Consider the following 21,195-nt stretch of genomic DNA (forward strand, 5'->3'; position numbering starts at 1 on the left):
TAATTATATATATATATATATATATATATATTTTTTTTTTTTTTTTTTTTACTTCTCCACTGTACTATCATTCTGTGACCTGTACCTGTATGTCTTCTACTACCTGTACCTCCCCTCCCCCTCCCCCATGCTGCTATGATGCCTGAATTTCCCCAAGGGGATCAACAAAGGAATATCTTATCTTATTAATTTTCTTTATATCAGGCAGTTATGGTGAGGATAAGTGCACTATACCTGTGACCTGTGTCCATACAGTTAATCAATCCTGCAAGCTGAGCACATTTAGCTCTAGTAAAATACAGAGTCCTATTCTGCAAGCTGTCATCACCATTCATGATTACTGGCAAAAAGAAGGCACCTCTCTGTAGAGAAGCTGTATGCCTTCAATTAGTATTTCTGTCCTATTGGTGTATGGTCTTAATTAAAAACCCTTGTAGAAAATGTATGAAACATTTATAATATAATGTCTGCGCTGAACAGAGGTTTTATATGATGTGCCGTTTTTTTTGTAAGAGGTCAAAGAACCTCAGCTAGTATGGACTTTGTGAAATCCGAAGCCTTAGTTTCCCGCAGTATCGACTGTCGCTAGTGAGACGGTAACCGCTAGGGTCCACCATTTGATGACCAAACAATTCTCTGTGCGTCACAAATTTGGACTTCCAATCCCAAATCCTCAACACATTTGAATTATTTTCACATTACCTCACACCTAATAACTCTTTCGATTACAACATAGTGGTTAAAAACAGAGTCCACTGAATCTACTTCAGTTAAGAGTTGTTTTTTTGTATAAATGGTTGTAGAAACGTCTTTCAAACACTATATGGATGACGTCTTACTACCGTAAAGACCACCGTTCCGGGGAGAGCTGGCTGGAGATCATCGTCCACTTTCCCAATCTTTAGCTTGGTCACTAAAGGCTTCAAATTTGACCACGTTGATATTATTAACTTACGTATTTGAACTCTCATGGGGTGGCAATGCCAGCTTTAGAGCCTAAAAAACTCTAGCCAAATCTAAACATGCTCCCTTGCGCCCCCTGTGGGTTATGTGGTGATATGAGTGCTTCAAATCCAAATCTAAAAAAGGTACTATTTTCAATTGTAGCACAATGTGCGTCAATATCTCTAAAATAAATAAATAATTCACTTGGAAATGCCTAAATACATTTCACTTTACTTGGAAATGCCAATATATCAATTTCCTCTGTACCAGCCTGTCTACCACCATGAGAGAGCTGTGGCTAACTTGTGGCAAGGACCTCTGGGATATTGTGTTGCTCTGTACTGTTGCATTCCACCGGTGATGTGGAATGTTTTAATCTGTCATAGACCTTGCTGTACTTTTGCCAGGGGATATGTTAATTATTTGGCAAAGTCGTGTAATTACATTAATTCAGCAACAACGATGCCTTTTATTTAATTTAATTTCCATCCGTTTCCGTGGCCACTGTAGCTGGTTTGGGGGGGCAGAGCTCAAAAGAGACAAAATGGTTAACTGGATCTAAAATTGCAGTCTCAAGACGGTGGGTGGCTCTTTAACTTGGCTTGTTCAGGAGTCTCCCCTCTCGGACGTGCTTGGTGCTTCTCTTCTCCGCCCTATTCTTCTCTCTCACCTTCCTCAAGCGGCGCGGAGGCGGGGTCGCCGTCTCGCTGTCCTCCTGAGCACTGGACGTGTCCATCCCGTCGCGCTCCTCTGGAATGTTGGGAATGGCCCCGCTGCTGCCGTCCAGGATGTTCCTCAGGTAGGGGGGGTCCTCGGGCGTGCAGGTGGCCGTGGTGCCGCTCTCGCTGCTGCTCAGGTCCTGCTCCTGCTCCCCATAGCGGCCTCCTCTGCCGTGGTGCGGGAGGGAGGAGGCCCTGGCGGAGCGCCTGTCCGCCTCGCCGCGGACGCTCTGCTGGGGCTCGCTCATGTCCACGCCCGAGTCCAGGCTGGTGTCGTTGCTGCTCGGGGGCCCCCGCTGGCGGTGCCGGAGCTCGATGATGGAGTGGCGGCACCGGGCGGCCGGCTTCCCGTCCAGAGACACGAACCATGCCCGGGAGTGGGATGAGGAGGACTTGCTGCCCCGGGTCAGCTCCAGCAAGGTGCGCTCAGAGATCCCCTGGAGCTCTCCCGGCACCCCACGCCCCGTGTTAAAGGCCCCCATGCCCGCCGCCTCGTTCAGAGTCCCAGGGACAGAGACGGAGGACTCCAGGAGGCTATTGTAGCGTTGGCCGTAGTGTAAGCCTTGCCCCTGGGGGGGCGTTTCTAGAGCCAGGGGCTCGTCTTGGCTGCTCTGCTGTGGGTGGCTGCCAACCTGGGAGTGGTGGTGAGGGATTTTGGGGAGGGTCTGGTTGTAGGCGTCATTACCTGGCTCTGAATGAGGGTCATTGCGGGGGAAGGTGGCAGACTTGCAGCCTGACACCTGCTGCTCCTGCGTGCTAAAAAGCTCTGGGGCCTGAATGATGGCCACTGGCTGGTTGTAGATGTGAACCAGCTTGTCTTGGAAGAACTGGTCAGAGGCGAGGTTGGCCCGGTTCTGCTCCGACCTATCCCGTAAGCGAGCCACCTCTTCGTTGTTGATGTAATGCGCCTGGGGACCTTTCATCCGATCCGAAGAGATGTTCTCGTAGAGGGGGGCCGCCGTGCGCCCGCCAGGGTCCTCCACGTAGATGTTGTAGTTGGCTTGATGCCTCGGGGTGGAAGAGGGGTCACACTGGATGCCACGCGACGCCAGGCCGTGGGCCCGATCCGCGGAGTAGAACACCGAGCCCTCTTCCATGTGGGTCGACGTGGTCTGGTCCTTCTTCAGAACCGTGAGTTTGGAAAAGCGTGCTCGCCTCCTCCTCCTCCTCCTGGGCTCCCGACGGGAACCTCTGTGAACGAGAGAAGACTAATTCATTGGCCGCTCTTATATAAACAAAACGTGTCATGGAACGGGAGTGAAAATAACCATTTGAATGTTAAAATAAAGATGACAGCGTCCAGAAAGTTGACATACTGGACCATTTCAACAACTTCGGGGTGAGTGTTTTGCCAAATAAGTGGCCGAAAATGTATATTTAGCTATTACAGAATCAGAATGCGTCCGAGTAAAAGGAAATTATATGACATGGCGTCGCTCGACGGATCTTTCATCTCACATTCATCTCACTATACATTAAATTGAACGGCTGTGATATGTAGCTAGCATAGCGTTACATATCATCACAGCAGGGGACCAGCACATGCATGACTATTTGCAGCTGGTCACTTTAATTTAGTGGAGCTGAAGCTGAATCATCCCTCAGGGTAAAACTTCTAGATATTGAATAATGAATAAAGACAGAAGCATCATGCAGGTCCCCAATGGTTTGATTACCATTTCCCGTTTAATGCCAAGGAAAAGATATCGCTTCATGTTTATCACACCTTGTTCGGAGGCGCGTTGCTGTGAGTGAATGTCTGTTCTATATACCATAAACGTTCATTCATTTGATCTCAGACAGCCCCTTCTCAATCTGGCACCAATCCCTCCTCCCGCACAGGGGGGGGGGGGGGGGGGGCTGGTGTAGGTATGTTGATCCCTTAACATTCCGTTCGCACGTCGCAGCACATTCGCCCTCGTCTGTCGGCGTCACGCTGTATTATTATTGTCTATCAACCAACACATCGGTTGAAAGCTAAAATGGCCAAACAGCCAACGAGCGTCAGTTTAGAAAAAGCCAACTGGTTTTTCTCTGGCATAAGAAGACTCGTTTGACAGCTCCTGTGCGTGCCAATGCATTGGTGCCAATGGCCATTTTGGATAAACATACCTATCTATACATACCATGAGAAAAATGTGTAAAACACTCATTTTCTGTGGTATTGTTATCAACTTTGGACCTGTACTAGATACGACATCAGGCTATGAACCCATTGTGTTTTCCAGCTCCTACCTCTCAGCTGGAACTCTTTTGCAGGCATCGGTTTGCAAAATAATTCAGACGTACCGTAAGTAAAAAATGCTTTTATTTCAGTGTGTTCAAACTAGAGTTGTTCCGATACCGATACCAGTATCGGAAATGCCGCCGATACTGCCTAAAATGCTGGTATCGGTATCGGCGAGTACCCTCTAATTCTGCGCTCCGATACCATATGACGTAATTTATCAACAACACTGCGGTCTGCTGAGTGAGCATTATAAAACAAACGTGTTTTTAACCGACCGTGAATTAAAGTGTCAATGCTGTTTGACATTTTAACAGCAGATACTTTCTTAAATGCCATCCTCCCGACAGAGCGGTGTTGACGGGGAGCTCTGATGGGTTCGCTTGGTGGTGTTATTAGCATTGAACAGCTAACCGAAAGCTAGCGTTTTAGCTTGGCTAAAGTTGGGGCTATTCATAATCCAGCAATAATGGCTGCAGACCTGCAAGCAAAGTACAGCAAGTTGGCAAAGGAGTATTCATTTCACATTTTCACCAGTAACGTTAGTCTTTCCATCTACCGGTAGCTCATGCTAGCTAACCTAGCTCACGTTAACGTCGTCATTGATAGACCACCTCACGTACACAATTAATGACATGTTGCGGACAGCCATATCGGTGACAATGTTTAGCTTTTAGTGCCAAATGATAAGAGTCTGAGGCGGAGTCTCAAAAGAGAATGTTGAATATTTATTGCGCAAAAATCACAACACAGCCTCTGCTACTTAAACGGAGTATACTCGTTATTTGATCGTTATTTCTTTTATTCACTATTTCCATTCATTATCCATCCAGGGAGCCTGGTGTTATCATAGGGAATTAGTCTGAGATCGCAAAAGTCCAATACCGCCGCCTGGTGGGATGCGGCCGGTATTGCACTTCCTTTGAAACTCTGTGTATTGGTGGCCAGCTAATTGGTGCAGTGGGCAAGGCGCTCGCCACTAACGCAGGATATGCTGGGTTCGAGCCCAGCTCTCGGTGTTGCTTCCGGCTTGGCTGGTCGTTCATACTAATACAATTGGCAGTATTAGGGGGTGGGAAAGCCGGTGGGTGGGGATCGGACGTTATGGACAGCGACTCCTACAGGTCGGTTGGTGCGCCTGTACAGCAGAATCAGGAAGTATCTGGGGCAGCATGAGCCTCCCACGCGCTACTCCTCGCCACAGAGATTGCGCTGTACAGGTGAAAAGATGTGACGGCTGCCTCCTCGTGTACCGGAGGGGGCACGTGATGCAAGGCTTCGTCCACATTGCAGCCGACCAGTGGGAGGCATGTACTAACAACGTTCGAGACAGGGGAGGGAAGAATTGGATAATACGAAATTGGGATGGGAGAAAAATAGAAAAATGGGGAGAAAAAGTAGATACAAAAAAAATAAACTCTGTGTATTGGGCTGTGCGTCGATTATATTGGTCCGGGCGGACTTTTCTAATAACGTGAACCTAGGGCTTCACCCGATCGCATTGAATCGTTTTCGGGACCCCCGATTCATTATGCTGTGGTGGCCGGGTTATGTCGTGGGCCAAATGGACATACGATCTACCAGATGGCAATCAAATAATTGGAATATTCTTTTTGGAATCCCACCGGCCACATGTAAGAGCAATTTAACATCAATTTCAGCTTGATTGTGCCTTGTTTTCATAGCCATCACCCTGATCAGCGTATGTTGTTGTACTAACGAATGCCGTTATTGACAACCAATTAACACTTTAACTGCCGGAAGACGCTTTTAGGCGTCCTTCCCCACCATGCTCAAGTTGCCGAAGACGCCGTAACTCGTCTTTGATATCAATATTTCAAAAATCTGTGATCGGAATCATATTTCCTTTCCGGGGCCCTGAGACACAAGTGTGATCTCCTCTCAATCCTCTAGCGGTTCAAGACCGCCATCTGGTGGCCGATCGGCAGATCGAAAAAACGGATGTTACCTTTAACCCGGTAGGACTCACTCCATATGGGGTCCGGGCACTCGCTAGTGTTAGAGAGACTCAGTCTTCACACAGTGAACATCGATCGCTGCAAATAACTCGAAAAAACAACATGATTTGGACGTATATATTATTATACAACCTGGAAATGGACCGGATATTTCTATATCCCATAATAGGAAAATGTCTGTTCCACGCTCATCGCCCAACGGCGCGAGGAAGATACGGTAAGATTCAGCGTTATTTTTCAATGTGTACGATACTAACTGCTATGATGAACATTTGACCCACATTAGATGAATGGTATAACGCTGCCCACGGAATTATAAACGCCCCCTCGGCCATCCGATCAACATCAGATTACGTGTAGTAACTTCCAGAAGTCCGTCCAGTTGGATTTTTTTATATCGCGCCGATTGCTATCAAACTGTATTTGATCATCAATATAATGCATTTGGGGCTATAAATCACGTTCTGGAGAAAGCTGCAGAAAGAGATGAAAACATACTTTAGATCATATTTTAGTATGAATATGTGAATGAAAAAGTTTAACGTTCATACACCCTGAACAATACATATAGGACATTGAATGGGCCCTAATAATGGCAATTTAGCAATAGAATTTAAAAAGTTATAGCCCTGCAAAGAAGGGGAACTTCTACATAGACAAATAGAGCTGGCAACCTATGGTATATCATGAATTTAGCCTTAGGCAATCAAAGTGTTAATCAGAAACGACCCCTCCCCCCCTTTCATGCATTCATGATGAAACATAATTTATACAATGGCATGCAAGTTTCTTGATTCTGATTGGCTGAAACAGTGAAGTTGCCGGTTGTTATTTAGTATAACACACTCCACGTGACCCCAGATCCCTCCCACAACCGAATTACTTTATTTGTTCTGTCTGAATCAATCCGCCATAGATAGAAAAATGGAAGTATGAATAGCTTTTAAACGAATCCTCCAAAAAAGATACTCAACTGGAATATGTTAGTTCGTTGCATACACATGGATTATGTAATTAATTTGTCATGACAAAAATCGCACATTTCCGTTTTATACCGTTTTGAATAAGAGTATAGTTTTGGAGATTTCTAGAAAGAAAAAAAGATTCCGCGATAATAGCCATTTACTGGAATAGACAAAACATGTTGTCATTTTCTGGCTGATTTATGAATCGTTTTCAAATAAACGCTAGATTATCGAGAGTATTTGTGTTCTTATGCACGATACAAAAGCGGGCTGAAAAATAATTTATTCGTGCCGTGCTCAGCGCCTAACGCCACACACACACGTTGTGAACGCTGTGAAAAAAAACTCTGATTAACACAAAACTGGTAACATAGAGTCCTTACCTCAGATCAGATGTTCTGCAAAAAGATGAATCCAATTCCTGATCGCCATTCCAAATATCGATCGCGTTTATTGATCCAATGTTATACTCCGAAACACATAATCCACGCTGCTTCCAGTTCCCTCAATGAATGCACTAGTATCAGGTTGCATGCCCCAGAAGTAAAATGTGGACCGGAGTTCTTTTTTCTGATGCAAGTCGACTCCAATCCAATGATGTGCAATACCATCCGGGAGACGATAGGAGGCGGTATTTGCCCTTTTCGAGCTCAGAGCCATTCCCAATGATAACGTCAGGCTGGATGGATGAAAAATGAATGGATATCGCTAATAAAAGAAATAGCGATTAAATAACGAGAAAACTCGTTATTGGCACACAACGCATGGCGAGTTAGGACAAGAAATCTCGTTGTTGGCAACCAAAGTGTTAAGAAGCACAGTGAAGTTACCGGTTGTTATTTGATTGATTGAACATTTTATTACCAGATTGCAGAATGGGTACAATACAGTACAGCTCAATACACAATTGTTAAGGGATGCAGACCAGAGAAAGACTTTAGTCTAATTTACATCAGGGTCCCCCATTTTCAATGCATCATAACATGACATGCATGACATACAGTTGTTTAAGAAGCACAGCGAAGTTACCGGTTGTTATTTGATTGATTGATTGATTGATTGAACATTTTATTACCAGATTGCAGAATGGGTACAATACAGTACAGCTCAATACACACAATTGTTAAGGGGATGCAGACCAGAGAAAGACTTTCGTCTTGTTTACATCAGGGTCCCCCATTTTCAATGCATCATAACATATATGACATACATGACATACAGATAGACAGTACTGCTACATCTATACATTTATGACATACCAGATTTACAAATACAGTACTGTTTGTGATACAAGAAGAGTCTAAAAAAGAGAGTATATACATTTGACGAAGAAACTGTACATTGGAGGAGGTTGGTAGGTAGGAGATTGGTAGGTGGGGTATTTCGTATAACACACTCCACGTGACCCCAGAACCTCAATGTAAATAAACCATAATCACCCTACAAAAACAGTACTGTATTTGTAAATCTGGTATGTCATAAATGTATAGACGTAGCAGTACTGTCTATCTGGGTTTAACATGGTTTGTGGAGCTCCCTCTGGTGTCTACTAGTGGATCTACTTTCTCTGTGGATGGTTGTGAATAAATCTCCATTATGCTTCAATTACTGTGTGTTTATTCTATAGCAATAAGGTTGGGTGAATTCGGCCATTGTATAAAAGACATTAGACCACTTGTAGTCGTGTGTTATAGGAATTAGATCATGCCTAGGGGGGTCTAACGACCCTCCGCTGCGCGTCGGGCCTAACAACCACCCCTAGGCATGATCTAATTCCTATAACACACTCCTGTGCGTGATGTAATGCTTAAACAGATCATATGCATTTGAATTTTTAATTGTAGCATGTGTAGGGACGAAATGCCAATGGATTTAATATAATACATGTCGCAGGCTATTACTAGCCTCCCAGGAATTACCCTAAACCGCTCTAAAACCATACTTATATTCACCACGGTATAAAATGGGAATGTATGGATGGAAAAATTATTTCTTTTTCACATCTTGAACGATAGATACTTGGTGTCAAATGGGCCATAGTATTGCATCCATAGCTATAATATAGAATATAGTTATAGCCCTGCAAACAAGGTGACTGACTCCATTGGTTTAATGCGTGGCAGCGCATAGCCATATCCCGGAAACAGCGTGGCAGAGAATGAGTTAAGGTGTCATTTATTTTGTTTACATAATGCACAATAATACATATCTAAATGGTTCAAACCTACCTACCTTCTTTTTTTTAAGTAATAGTCAAATGTAATTTTAGGCCAATTTTAACAGCCCTAATTTGCTGAACTATTTGCAGCTGGTCCCCCGCTGTCCATATCACAAAATTCATGACTAGTGATTTTACCACAAGGATTTCTTACCCACAATGGCACAGCAACACAGACAGAAATCCAATCACTATGGCCAACGTTCCTCCCAATATCCCCACCAACAGGTAGGAGTGGTATGATATGAAATCCATAGAGCTTGCATGCCCCATGTAATCTGGTTAGACAAAGACATACAAATAAATATGACATGATTACAAGCCCATACAAGTGAGTAATGATGAATGACATTGGTCACTTGTAATCCTATTATAAGGTATGAATTAGGGATGTCCGATATTATCGGCCGACCGATATTATCGGCCGATATCGGCAGTAAAATGTGATATCGGAAAATATCGGTAAAAAAAAATGTTTTTTTTTTTTTTTTTTTACATTTATTTAACCTTTATTTACCCAGGCAAGCAAGTAAGAACCAATTCTTATTTTATTTATTGTCAAAAGTATGCATGTTGGTTTAATTCAACAACAAGAGATATGTAATGTTAATTTTGACTTTTTTAATTATCATATTTTGCACAGATAATGCTTACATTTAGAAAGCCTTTTGAATGCATCCAGTGAAATTATTAATTACCTGAAATTATTCTGTTTTTTTGGGGGAAAACCCTGCATATATCGGTATCGGTTGATATCGGTATCGGTATCGGTATCGAAATTAAGAGTTGGACAATATCGGAATATCGGTATCGGTAAAAAAGCCAATATCGAGCATCCCTAGTATGAATGCAATGATTATAACAGGGTATCTGCAGGTTTCAACAAGTTCATCTTTTTCACTTAAACCACGACCATACTAGCAAAATAAAAACCACATAGCAACACTGAACTGGGCTGCACTTGCAGCATTTGCATGCCAATTTTTATTATTGCGCGTTCCATACAAGTTCTCGCCAGACGCACCAAGCTCCAGATAGCCCCGCAAAAAACAACAACAACACCAACAACAACAACAACAACAACAACAACAACAACAACAACTTGAATACAAAAACATGTAGTATATTTAATATTATTTAATCTCCAGACAGCCGGGCTGCCCCCCCAAAAATGTAATACCTGTGCAAATGAAATGTAAGACTTTATAATAACTTTTAAGGCCTTAAATTGAGTATTATGAATGTAATACTTTGTAATACCTTTTAATAACCCACAGATACCCTGTATAACATATTATGACAACTGAGTGGCGCAATATTCTATTATGTTTATAGTGTATTATGACTATAGGTAATATAATACACTATGATATTTGCCTGTAATTATAGAGTTATGATACATAATCCAAAGACATCATGATAAACATCATTGGTACCGTTATAAAACAGTATACCAGTCTGCATGATTATTACTCATTATATTGCATATGTGTTATAACTATCTGTACGATTATAATGCTTCATAGAGTGTTTTATCATACCGTTGGGTGAGTGCAGGGGGGCAGCGATCCAGTATCCCAGATGAGATGCTGTGTATGTCCAGACCAGGCGGTCGCCAATCAGCTTCACTATTCCAAGACCCTGATTCTCCCAGGCCCCTACAGGTGTCAAACAGGGAAGAAAGACTGTCAGGTTTTAAACTGTGTAGGTAGCAAGCAGGAAGAAAGATTGCCAGGTTTTAAACTGTGTGACCATCTAACAGGGAAGAAAGACTCAATATTTGTATCGTTATTACCTGCATTTTTTTTATTTAACCTTTATTTAACCAGATAAAAACTCATTGAGATTCAAATCTCTTTTACAAGTGACCTGGCCAAGAAGGACAGCAAAAAAATTAGTTTCAAACAAAAACAAACATTAAAACATTCAGACAAGTGAGCTCATGGTTTTAGACACACAGTTCCAAGGAAAGAAAATATGCTCTGTCAATTAAAACATGTACAGTTTCCTATATGGTCTCAGATTACATGGTCTTCATCATATGATTACATTAATTTAGAGTTACCGTAATGGGCCTCATGCATGAAGCGATATAAGAACAGATTTCGTTCTTAACTAGCATTTCCTCTTACTTTGTTCTTACCTGGGATTCAGCAAAGTTTTCTTATTGTTGCTTTTTTCTCAGGCAAGAACAAATTATAAGAGTGGTCGAGAGCACTCTTACCGAAATAAGAAATTCTTACCCCAAAACAATAAAATTAAAAAAAAAAGCCTACCATTGGTTAATTGCCCCCAAATACGACTTTAAAAATACAGAACTTTTCAATAATAATAATAATTTCTTTTTTTTATTTCTTTATTTTTTTTAATTATCTTTCCCCCCCTCCTTTTTCCGATTTTTCTCCCATCCCACTGTTAGTCGTTATGCCAATTCCCAACCCACTTCCTGATTGTTGCGCGCACCCCCCCCCCCCCCCCCCCCCCTACTGTTGGTCCGAGAGCCCTTAGACTGTCACATGCTTTCCTCCGACGCATGTGCAGCCAGCCGGCAGCGCAGATTCTCACTGGGAGAGTGTAACGTGTGGAAGGTCGCACTACCTCTCTCCAGATCCTACCCTCGCTGTGCAGGCAGCCCCGACCGAACTGTAGGGGTCGCTGTCCACAACGCCCAGGACCCACCCACGGCTTCCCTCCCCCTAACTCAGCCAAACGAGTTAGTATAGCGATCAGCCCAAGCCAAGGCAATGCGGACTCTCCGGGAGTCGAGACCGCAGCCTCTTGCATTGGTGACGAGCACAATCTCCGCTACGCCACCTGAACGCCCAATTCTTATTCTTATTGCGTGCGTTCTGTCTGAAATGGATTATATATTTCTGTTAGAACAGTTATGCTCTGGCCGCCCAGGCCATTGATTGATTGAAGATTTTATTAACAGATTGCAGAATGGGTACAATACAGTACAGCTCAATACACACAATTGTTAAGGGGAGGCAGACCAGAGAAAGACTTTCGTCTTGTTTACATCAGGGTCCCCCATTTTCAATTCAAAATTACATTTATGACATGACATACAGATATGCAGTACTGTATACGTATAACGCATATTTAGAGGTTGTCTATATCAGTGGTTCCCAAACTTCTGTTTTATGCGGACCACTAGATTGTTATCAAGAACATTTGCGGACCACCTCGTATGCAAACAGTAAAACATAAATAAATAAACAACTGACTTAAACCCAGTAATACACAAGACCCTCTTCTTGGACCAAGTAGGTTTAGTCGATAATCCAATGTACAGTTACCCCCACCCCGCCTACCCATCCCCCCCACCCCACCCACCCAACCACCTCCAATGTACAGTTCCCCCCCCCCACCCCACCTACCCAACCCCCCCCCCCCCCCCCCCACCTCCTCCAATGTACAGTTTCTACATCAAATGTATATACTCTGTTTTGTTTTTTTACTCTTTTTGTATCACAAACAGTACTGCATTTGTAGATCTGGTATGTCATAAATGTCTAGATGTAGCAGTACTGTCTATCTGTATGTCATATATGATGAATTGAAAATGGGGGACCCTGATGTAAACAAGACGAAAGTCTTTCTCTGGTCTGCATCCCCTTAACAATTGTGTGTATTGAGCTGTACTGTATTGTACCCATTCTGCAATCTGTTAATACAATTTTCAATCAATCAATCAATCAAGACCCGCGTCGCGGGCACTGCGTTCCGTTCTCAGAATGGATTTGAGAGAGATGCGTCATCCAGTTTGACTTGGAGCACCACTGTACTATGCGCACTGCCAGTCATCAGATCAGGCTATATATGCGGAGATATTCAGACTCTAGATCTATTTGCAGAGCCAGATGAGTGGCAACCTGTGCGATTGGCTCTTGACAACGCACAGTCAAAGCCTACAGTACTTTGCTGGAACGATTCATTTTGCACGTACTGTATACAGTACGTGTGTATGCGCACACTGCGGGAGGTGGCCAGAAGCCGCAACTAGCCAGCAACTACTATTATATTAATACAGTCTATTCCACTCTATAGCTATAGGTGCTGTATGATGACAATACATTTGATTCCTATCTCATTTTGATCCATCGCAAAGCGCTCCAGCACTTGAATACGGCCGGGGGATCCGATGCAGACCCACGGCTCTCGTATTATAATGAGCCCGCGAGGCGTGTCTCTGTATGCAAATGAGTTGCGCGAGAACGCGCATCCAGTTTAGAATGAATGGAATTCACCATTCCAAAAACCTGGGTACACACAGATTTCGAGGTTAAGAACGGCTTTATGAATCTGGCGGTGGCTTTTCTTATTGTTCTCTTAACAGACAGGTAAGCAAGAATATAAGAAAAATAATAAGAGAGTATTGTTGAATGAGGCCCAATGTTTCCTGTAGTTTAAGCTCGTCTTGCAGGCTATTCCATGCAGATGGAGCAGAAACCCAAAAAGCCTGATCTTTCTAAGATCAGAATAAAAATGTGGGACCGTCATTAACAAATGGTCCTGTGATCGTAGCCCATAAGAACTTTGCTTTGGAATCAGAAGGCAAGACAAGTAGCCAGGAAGTTCACCTAAAATGGCTGTAGATAAAACCATACCAATGGCTAAGCCAACGTGTTGACAAAGAAGGCCAGTTCACTTTGGAGTACAATGTACAGTGATGAGTGAGGACTCTACAATTTGTAATGAAACATATAGCTCCATGGTACACTGTATCGAGCATATGAAGACAATGGGCAGATGCATTAATGTATAGCAAATCTCCATAGTCAAGAACGTCACTTCCACAATTTTCCGTCTGACATTATAAGAAAAACAAGACTTGTTCCTTAACACATTGGGTGCCACGCCCCTTTGCCCAGATAACCCCTTGAGTGCCAGCGCTTTAGTCAATGGGAGGTCGGGGATATTTGCAAACGCTTAAACTATATCTTAAATTAGGGCTATGGGTCTAAAACACCCCTCGCTTATCAATGACTTGCAGTCAACATGTACGAAACGCATTGTTTTTTCATTGGTACATTTCCGTTTTATACCGTTTTGAATACGAGTATAGTTTCGCAGAGTTCTAGTAATTTCAGAGAAATTCCGCGATAATAGCCCTTTAGTGGAATACACAAAACACGTTGTAATTTTTCGGCTGGTTATGAATAGTTTTCAAATAAACGCTAGATTATCGATAGTATATGTGTACTTATGCACGCTAGAGAAGCGGGCTGAAAAATCTATTATCCATGACCTGGTCAGCGCTAACGTCATACACGCACACACACACAGACACGTTGTGATCGTTATGAAAAAAACATCTGATTAACCCAATACTGGTAAAATAGAGTCCTTACCTCACATCAGATGTTCTGCAAAAATATTAATCCAATTCCTGTTCGCCATTCCAAATATTGATTGCGTTTATTGATCCAACGTTATAGTCCGAAACACATAATCAACGCTGCTGTGAGGGTCCTCAGTCAATCTGGTAACACGACACTGCTTGCCAGAGATAGGAAAACCCTGGACCGGAATTTTTTTCTGATGCACATGGCCGCGTCTATGCCTTCTACAACGCTGTTCGGTTTCCGGGTTCCTCCGATTGGCCGCTGACCTATGCTAGCACGCCCCCCTTTACACTCTCGCGCTGTGAAGCGCCAGCGGGGCGATGCAGTGGTTTCTCCACGGCTTCCGTGCGCCGCCGCCGGCTTGACTCTGTCCAGCTCCAGCAGCAGCGGCCGTCTTCCGCCGCCTGCGGTATCCTCCCTCCGAGGCGGCTCGTTCTTATTATTATCCCCCATTGTTCAGGTCGACATGGCACAAACACCCGTTGGAGGAGTAGTGGGGGAGAAGAAGAGGAATATTTTTAAATAGCAAGAATTATCGACTGGCAACTCTGTGCTCGTGAATGAATGAATGAATGAATGAATGAAAACTTTATTTAACAGATTGCAGAATGGGTACAATACAGTACGGCTCAATACACACAATTGTTAAGGGGATGCAGACCAGAGAAAGACGTTTGTCTTGTTTACATCAGGGTGACGGTCCCCCTGTTTACATCAGGGTGCAGCTGCAGCTGCTGGTCCTGTATGGAGAGAGGCACACAACAACAGACAGACAGCCGGTTTCAATCACTGAGCTGTCTGTCTGTTGTTGTGTGCCTCTCTCTCCATACAGTACCAGCAGCTGCAGGTATGACGAGCACAGAGTTGCCAGTCGATAATTCTTGCTATTTAAAGTATTATTAAAGTATTTCCACTCCATTCCACGATACCAGCGCCTCACCAGCTAACCACACGTAAGCCAACAAAAATCAGCGATCTTTGTACGCTAACTATTATAATGGTAAATCCCAATCACATTAGCATGTAAGCTAACAGAATCAGTGATCTTTTTGTGAGACTAAACTCTCCGCTCTTGGTGGTAAATTGTGTTGATGTTGGTTGTTTCATCAACAAATGAGGCAGAAGACAGTGAATGTATCCTTTGTTTATTGCACTTTGTTCTTGCTGCAAACAAATAATGAATGCTAATGTTAATGTTCAAGCGAGGTAATTTAAAGATGGCAGGTTTCTGTTTTGTGCAGGACGTTCCCCTGTATAGCAATGATAACGTAGTGACACGTTCAACCCTTCTGATTGGTTGAAATGGCATTCATGTTTGAACTACATCGCCACCTATTGCTTTGGCATTGTACTACATGTATATTACATCACTCGGTAGCGGATTTTACAGTTGCGTGAGTACGCGGTTATTTTTTTAAACCACTCGTGTGTACGGAGGATTATTTTTTTGAAAACCTCTGTCAAAAATACCCGTGATCGTATGGACTGGGCCCAAGCCAAGTAAATCGCTTCATCCGAGCACTTCGAAACACGTTCAGCACACTTGAGGCATATCTTGTGCCACTTCATGTCAGGGACCCGATCGACATCAATACTGGAAATTGCGATCAGATCATTGGAATATTCTTTTTGGAATAACCCCGATCAAAGGTAAGGACTATCTGACGTCAATTCCACCTTGATCATACAATGATTTCATATCGATCCAGCCGATCAACGTATGTAGTATTCAAAACTAATGCCGTTGCTGGCGATCAAAGCATAAAAAACGACCCACCCCCCTTTCATGCATTCATGATGAAACATAATACCTATTATATACCTTTAATTTGGAAATAGTAGCGTGTCCAGGCGAGCAACGTGAACGCTTTTAGCAAAATTCACATATCGCTCCATAACGCAATTACCAGGAATTAGCCAGGATCACTCTGAAACTATACAATATTCACCACGGTATAACACGCGAACGTATACATGACATTTTTTTTTCTTTTTCACATGTTGCTTAAATGCCTCGTTCAGGGAAGCTGCCCAGCAATAAATAATAAGTGTCATCTGCATAAAAATGGAAAGATGCTTTTGGCACATTTCCCCAGGCAATTTATATAAATAGTAAATAAAAGTGGGCCAAGCACTGACCCCTGTGGGACCCCATTTAATACTGTTAGGACATCAGAGGTCAGGACATCAGAGGTCAGACCATCAAACTGGGTAGACTGAGTCCTGTCTTTAAGGTAGTTAGCAAACAACCCCACAGTATGTTGAGAGAAGCCAGTATTAACAAGCCTTTTGATTAAAATAGCGTGGTCCAGTGTCACACACCACACTCCCTTTCTTACTGTTTAAGGCCTTTGAGATGTAATTTACAACTTTCGTAGCGGCCATGACCGCGCTGTGTTCTTTTGCATTGCTTTTACCCTTTTTCTTATTATCTGCATTGCTTTCATTTTTTTTTTAATAATTTTTTCCAAAAGAAAAGAGGCGTGGCTAACGCTAATGGCACGCATACCAGAGGCTAACTGCCTACGAAAACAGGCACAGAGGCACTGAAAGAGGATTTCACCCATCTAATGAACACACTAGACTAGACAAATATCAAGATGTATCCATCAGTGGACCAATTGCATGCTTTTGCAGAGGACAAGAAGCCTTCAGTCGACTCCTTCAAATTTTAAGTCGACCAATAGTCGACTAACGGCACATTTTGGCCAATCCTAGTCGACCATCCAAATCCTTAGTCTGGGACAGCCCTACCTGCCACACACCAGTGTTTAGAACAGGAATGTCCTTCCAGACTGTGAGATCCACAGCCTTGGTTGATGCGTGCATGCGCTTTTCCGTAAGAAAACAGCCGAGATGAATTGTTTGGTTTATAGAAAAGAGTATTTATTGTCATTTACTTGAAGCTTTGTTTAGCATGGATGGGTTCCTACCGGATGACGTGGAGGTGTGCTGGCTTATTCCCATTGCATGGAGTCCTGTTTCCAATTTCTAAGGTTTCAAATCCATAGCGCTTGCGACGGTCAAAAAACGTGTGGGCTGCATGCCTTGCATTCCAGTGTCATGTTTTTTACTAGCGCACAAGTCCATTGATAAAGTGAGTTCACACACTAGGGTGCTGTAATCACCGGTTCAAAATGGGCTGGACCAGACACGCCTCCACGTTGTCGAAGAAACACACATCCAAGTCATAACAAATAAAATATGTTATCAATCAAGTTCATTTCAAATCGTTTTCCAAACAATATTGCTTCATATATTTAACTAAATAAATAAATATTAAGGACTGAATCTGGCTCCAACACAGACATCAGTGTTTAGAACAGAAATGTCCTGCCAGACATCAGTGTTTAGAACAGGAATGTCCTGCCAGACACCAGTGTTTAGAACAGGAATGTCCTGCCAGACACCAGTGTTTAGAACAGGAATGTCCTACCAGACACCAGTGTTTAGAACAGGAATGTCCTGCCAGACACCAGTGTTTAGAACAGGAATGTCCTTCCAGACACCAGTGTTTAGAACAGGAATGTCCTTCCAGACACCAGTGTTTAGAACAGGAATGTCCTGCCAGACACCAGTGTTTAGAACAGGAATGTCCTGCCAGACACCAGTATTTAGAACAGCCAAGAACAGTAAATGTAAAAACATTTATGAACTGGTTATAGGGAGAAGCACTATTGTGTTATATCAGTTGAACTGGTTATAGGTAGAATCACTATTAGGTTCCGTCAGTTTAACTGGTTATAGGTAGAATCACCATTGTGTTATATCAGTTGAACTGGTTATAGGTAGAATCACCATTGTGTTATTTATATCAGTTGAACTGGAAAATGTTCAAGATTATGACTTGTTCCTACCGGTCTTGCTGTTGAAGGCCCAGGCTGGGACCGTGTCGGAGGGTCGGAGGTTGGTGCCGTCAGCCAGGGGCAGGCTCATCTGAACGGGACCCCGGATCTGAAGCTCCTGGCTGCCAGAATACAGCTTAGCACTAATGGCAGCCACCGGCTTCAGCTCAATGCTTCTGGACGCTGTACACACACACACACACACACACACACACACATGTAACATAGAGATAGGAACTGTGAGTGTGAAGCAGGACGTTGCTGAAATGTTCAGCGAACCTCAACCTACCCTAAAAGGTAAACAAATAAATTTATTTAAATTATACTTTTTTTTAAATTAACTGTATTTATGCCTAGATATAACCCAACTAACCACTTGTCAGGGACCCTGAATTGATACATTAAAGGAACATGCCAACATTATGGGAAATGCACTTACTGTCTTTTCCAGAGTCAGACAAGAAGATAGATACCAATTTCCTATCTGTGTGTTCAGTAGAAAACTATCCGGCTGCAAGCTAGCCGAGCTTAGCACAAATGAATGAAAGCGGATAGGGACCACTAGCCTATCTTAAAACTCTGGGAGAGGTGTTTTTGTCCAACAGCTAGGTTAGCTGGTCCGTATCCGCTTCCATTCATTTGTGCTAAGCCAGGCTAGCTTTCAGCCAGATACTTTTCTACTGAACACAGAGAGGAAATTGGTATCTATCCTCTTGTCTGATTTCCAATAATGTTGACATGTTCCTTTAATCATCGATGGCAACCTCTTATGTATGTATGTGTGTGTGTGTGTGTGTGTGTGTGTGTGTGTGTGTGCGTGTCTCAGAATTCAAACAAAATGTTAATTAGAAAAGGTTACCTACTACAGGTTCAAATATCATCATTCAATTCTTTTCTTTTATGAAAAGCTCACCTGCTTTGTTGCTGATGATACCTGGGGTGCAGTTGACACAGTCCTTGGCCAGGTGGCGCTGTGGTATGGTCAAGTAAGCCATCACCGAGGAGATGTTGGTCGCCTCCGAGAGAGTCAGGAGGTTCTTGGGGAATTTAACGCGAGGCTGGGAGGAGATATCTGTCAAACCAACCCAGAGTTAGCAGCTCACATCTGACCCACTTACTGTACAGCTGCTGCATTGACTGTATTCACACAGCGAACAGGGACTGTCCACCAGTTAAGGCATTCTGGAAAGATGTGATCCAGCAATTATCAAAACTCGTATCTTGGAATATACCAGTACACCCCTCTGTATTGCTTTTGAATGATGTTTTTGAGTTTGCAGTAAACCCACAGCTAAAGAGATTGGTTTTATCGGGTATCACAATAGCTAAAAAACTGATCGCATCACGCTGGTTTCAACCGGAAAAAATGTGCCGGAAAGTTTGGTCTCTTACATATCTCGATGTGATTTATCAAGAAATATCTACAGCAAGAATTCTGGGTCTCAACGAATCCAAAATGTCAATGTGGTTAGAAGTGGTGGAGAGAATAAAAGCTAGCTTATAATGGTAGTGTCTGGTTAGGAGTGAGGGATAATGGAGGTACTATCCAAGGAGGGGTCCGGGAGGGGGGGGTTCGAGCTGTAGCATATGTGTGTAGGGTTTTAGAAAATAGGTATTAGGGGTATATCCTGTATAAGGCATTTGTATAATTGTTAATTTCGTTGGATATACACTGTATACGGTAAAATATTATTATAGACTTTTTTTTTTGTCTTGTTTCTGTACTTGCATATAATTTTAGCCACCTTGACTGTTAGTTTCATTATGCAATGTGTGTTGAGTACTGACTTTTAATCATTTTTGTTTTGCAATAAAAAAAAAAAAGAAGAAAAAAAAAATGTATTTCTTGATGAATGAACAACACTTTCAATGCGAATGGTTGATTTGAATTTCAAGGACTTTTTAAGCACCTTATAAAAGAAATTGGCTGTTCAAGGAATTCCAGGCCTCGATAAAAAATTTATTGGTAAAAAATCAAGTACTTTAAGCACTTCAAGGACCTTGTGCGAACCCTGCCATCCTATCCCCAAAGTTCGGACTGAATTCGGCAAGCACTCCTTCATGCACTTTGCACCCGCTGCCTGGAATTCACTACAGAGCACTCTGGACTGAAGGAGCTCATTTATTTTAGAACATTTAAAAACATTGTGGGTAACTTGGACTATCGTTCTTGCTCCTGCTTTATATGAAAGGCCCCATTATCTATTGCTTTGACCAGATTGTATCTCGTTTATCTGTTGTTGATTTGGTATTGTTTTATTGTGTAATACAATTTTGTATTGTCTGTTTTAACTGTCCAAATTCGATGTTTTAAGCTGCTGTCTTGGCCAGGCTTCCCTTGGAAAGTGTCTCAATGGGACTGACCTGGTTAAATAAAAGCTAAATAAATGAAAAATCCTGAGCATGACATACGAGCAAAATGGCCACCATGTGAATATGGAAAATGTTGGGGGCTGTAACAGGTTTGGTTATGCTGGTAATGTTTGTAAAGATTGGAATAAAATAAGAGCTATATTAATGGAAGCGGATATGGACCACTAGCCTAGCTTAAAACTCCGGGAGAAGCTAGTGGTCCATATCTGCTTCCATTAATTTGTGCTAAGCTAGGCTAGCTTGCAGCCAGATAGCTTTCTACTGAACACACAGAGGAAACTGGTATCCATCTTCTTGTCTGACTTGTCTAGCTTTCTAACTTCAAACAGTGAAACAGTAACTTTTCAAGTAGCTCTCTAAGCTTCAAACAGTGCAGTAACCTTTCATGTAGCTTTCTAACTTCAAACAGTGATACAGTGTTTGCGGACGACTCGGCCCTGCTGGTCTGACAAGTTGCAGGTTGAAAAAGCCCTCCGCTCTGAACTCGGCAGAATCTGCACCTGGCTTGCTGATAACAAACTACCATTACACCTGGGTAAAACGGTTACGGAATCCATTCTCTTTGGATCAAAT

At 42.8% G+C, this 21,195-nt stretch overlaps 1 protein-coding gene across 1 annotated transcript in view; it reads right to left on the reverse strand.

Annotated features, from left to right (window-relative positions):
* Positions 1-875: 875 nt before the first annotated feature.
* fam171b (family with sequence similarity 171 member B) overlaps positions 876-21,195 on the reverse strand; it is a 47,673-nt gene continuing 27,353 nt past the window's right edge. Inside the window, exons 4-8 of the mRNA XM_084336072.1 lie at positions 19,163-19,321; positions 18,262-18,432; positions 10,595-10,711; positions 9,208-9,331; positions 876-2,855 (exon numbers count right to left, since the gene is read on the reverse strand). Of these exons, the coding sequence (XP_084192198.1) occupies positions 1,538-2,855; positions 9,208-9,331; positions 10,595-10,711; positions 18,262-18,432; positions 19,163-19,321 (1,889 nt within the window). The 3' untranslated portion in view covers positions 876-1,537. The remainder of the gene's footprint in view (positions 2,856-9,207; positions 9,332-10,594; positions 10,712-18,261; positions 18,433-19,162; positions 19,322-21,195) is intronic.

The sequence above is a fragment of the Notolepis coatsorum genome (genome assembly GCF_963971535.1).
Source record: "Notolepis coatsorum genome assembly, chromosome: 1".
NCBI classification, from domain to species: Eukaryota; Metazoa; Chordata; class Actinopteri; order Aulopiformes; family Paralepididae; genus Notolepis; species Notolepis coatsorum.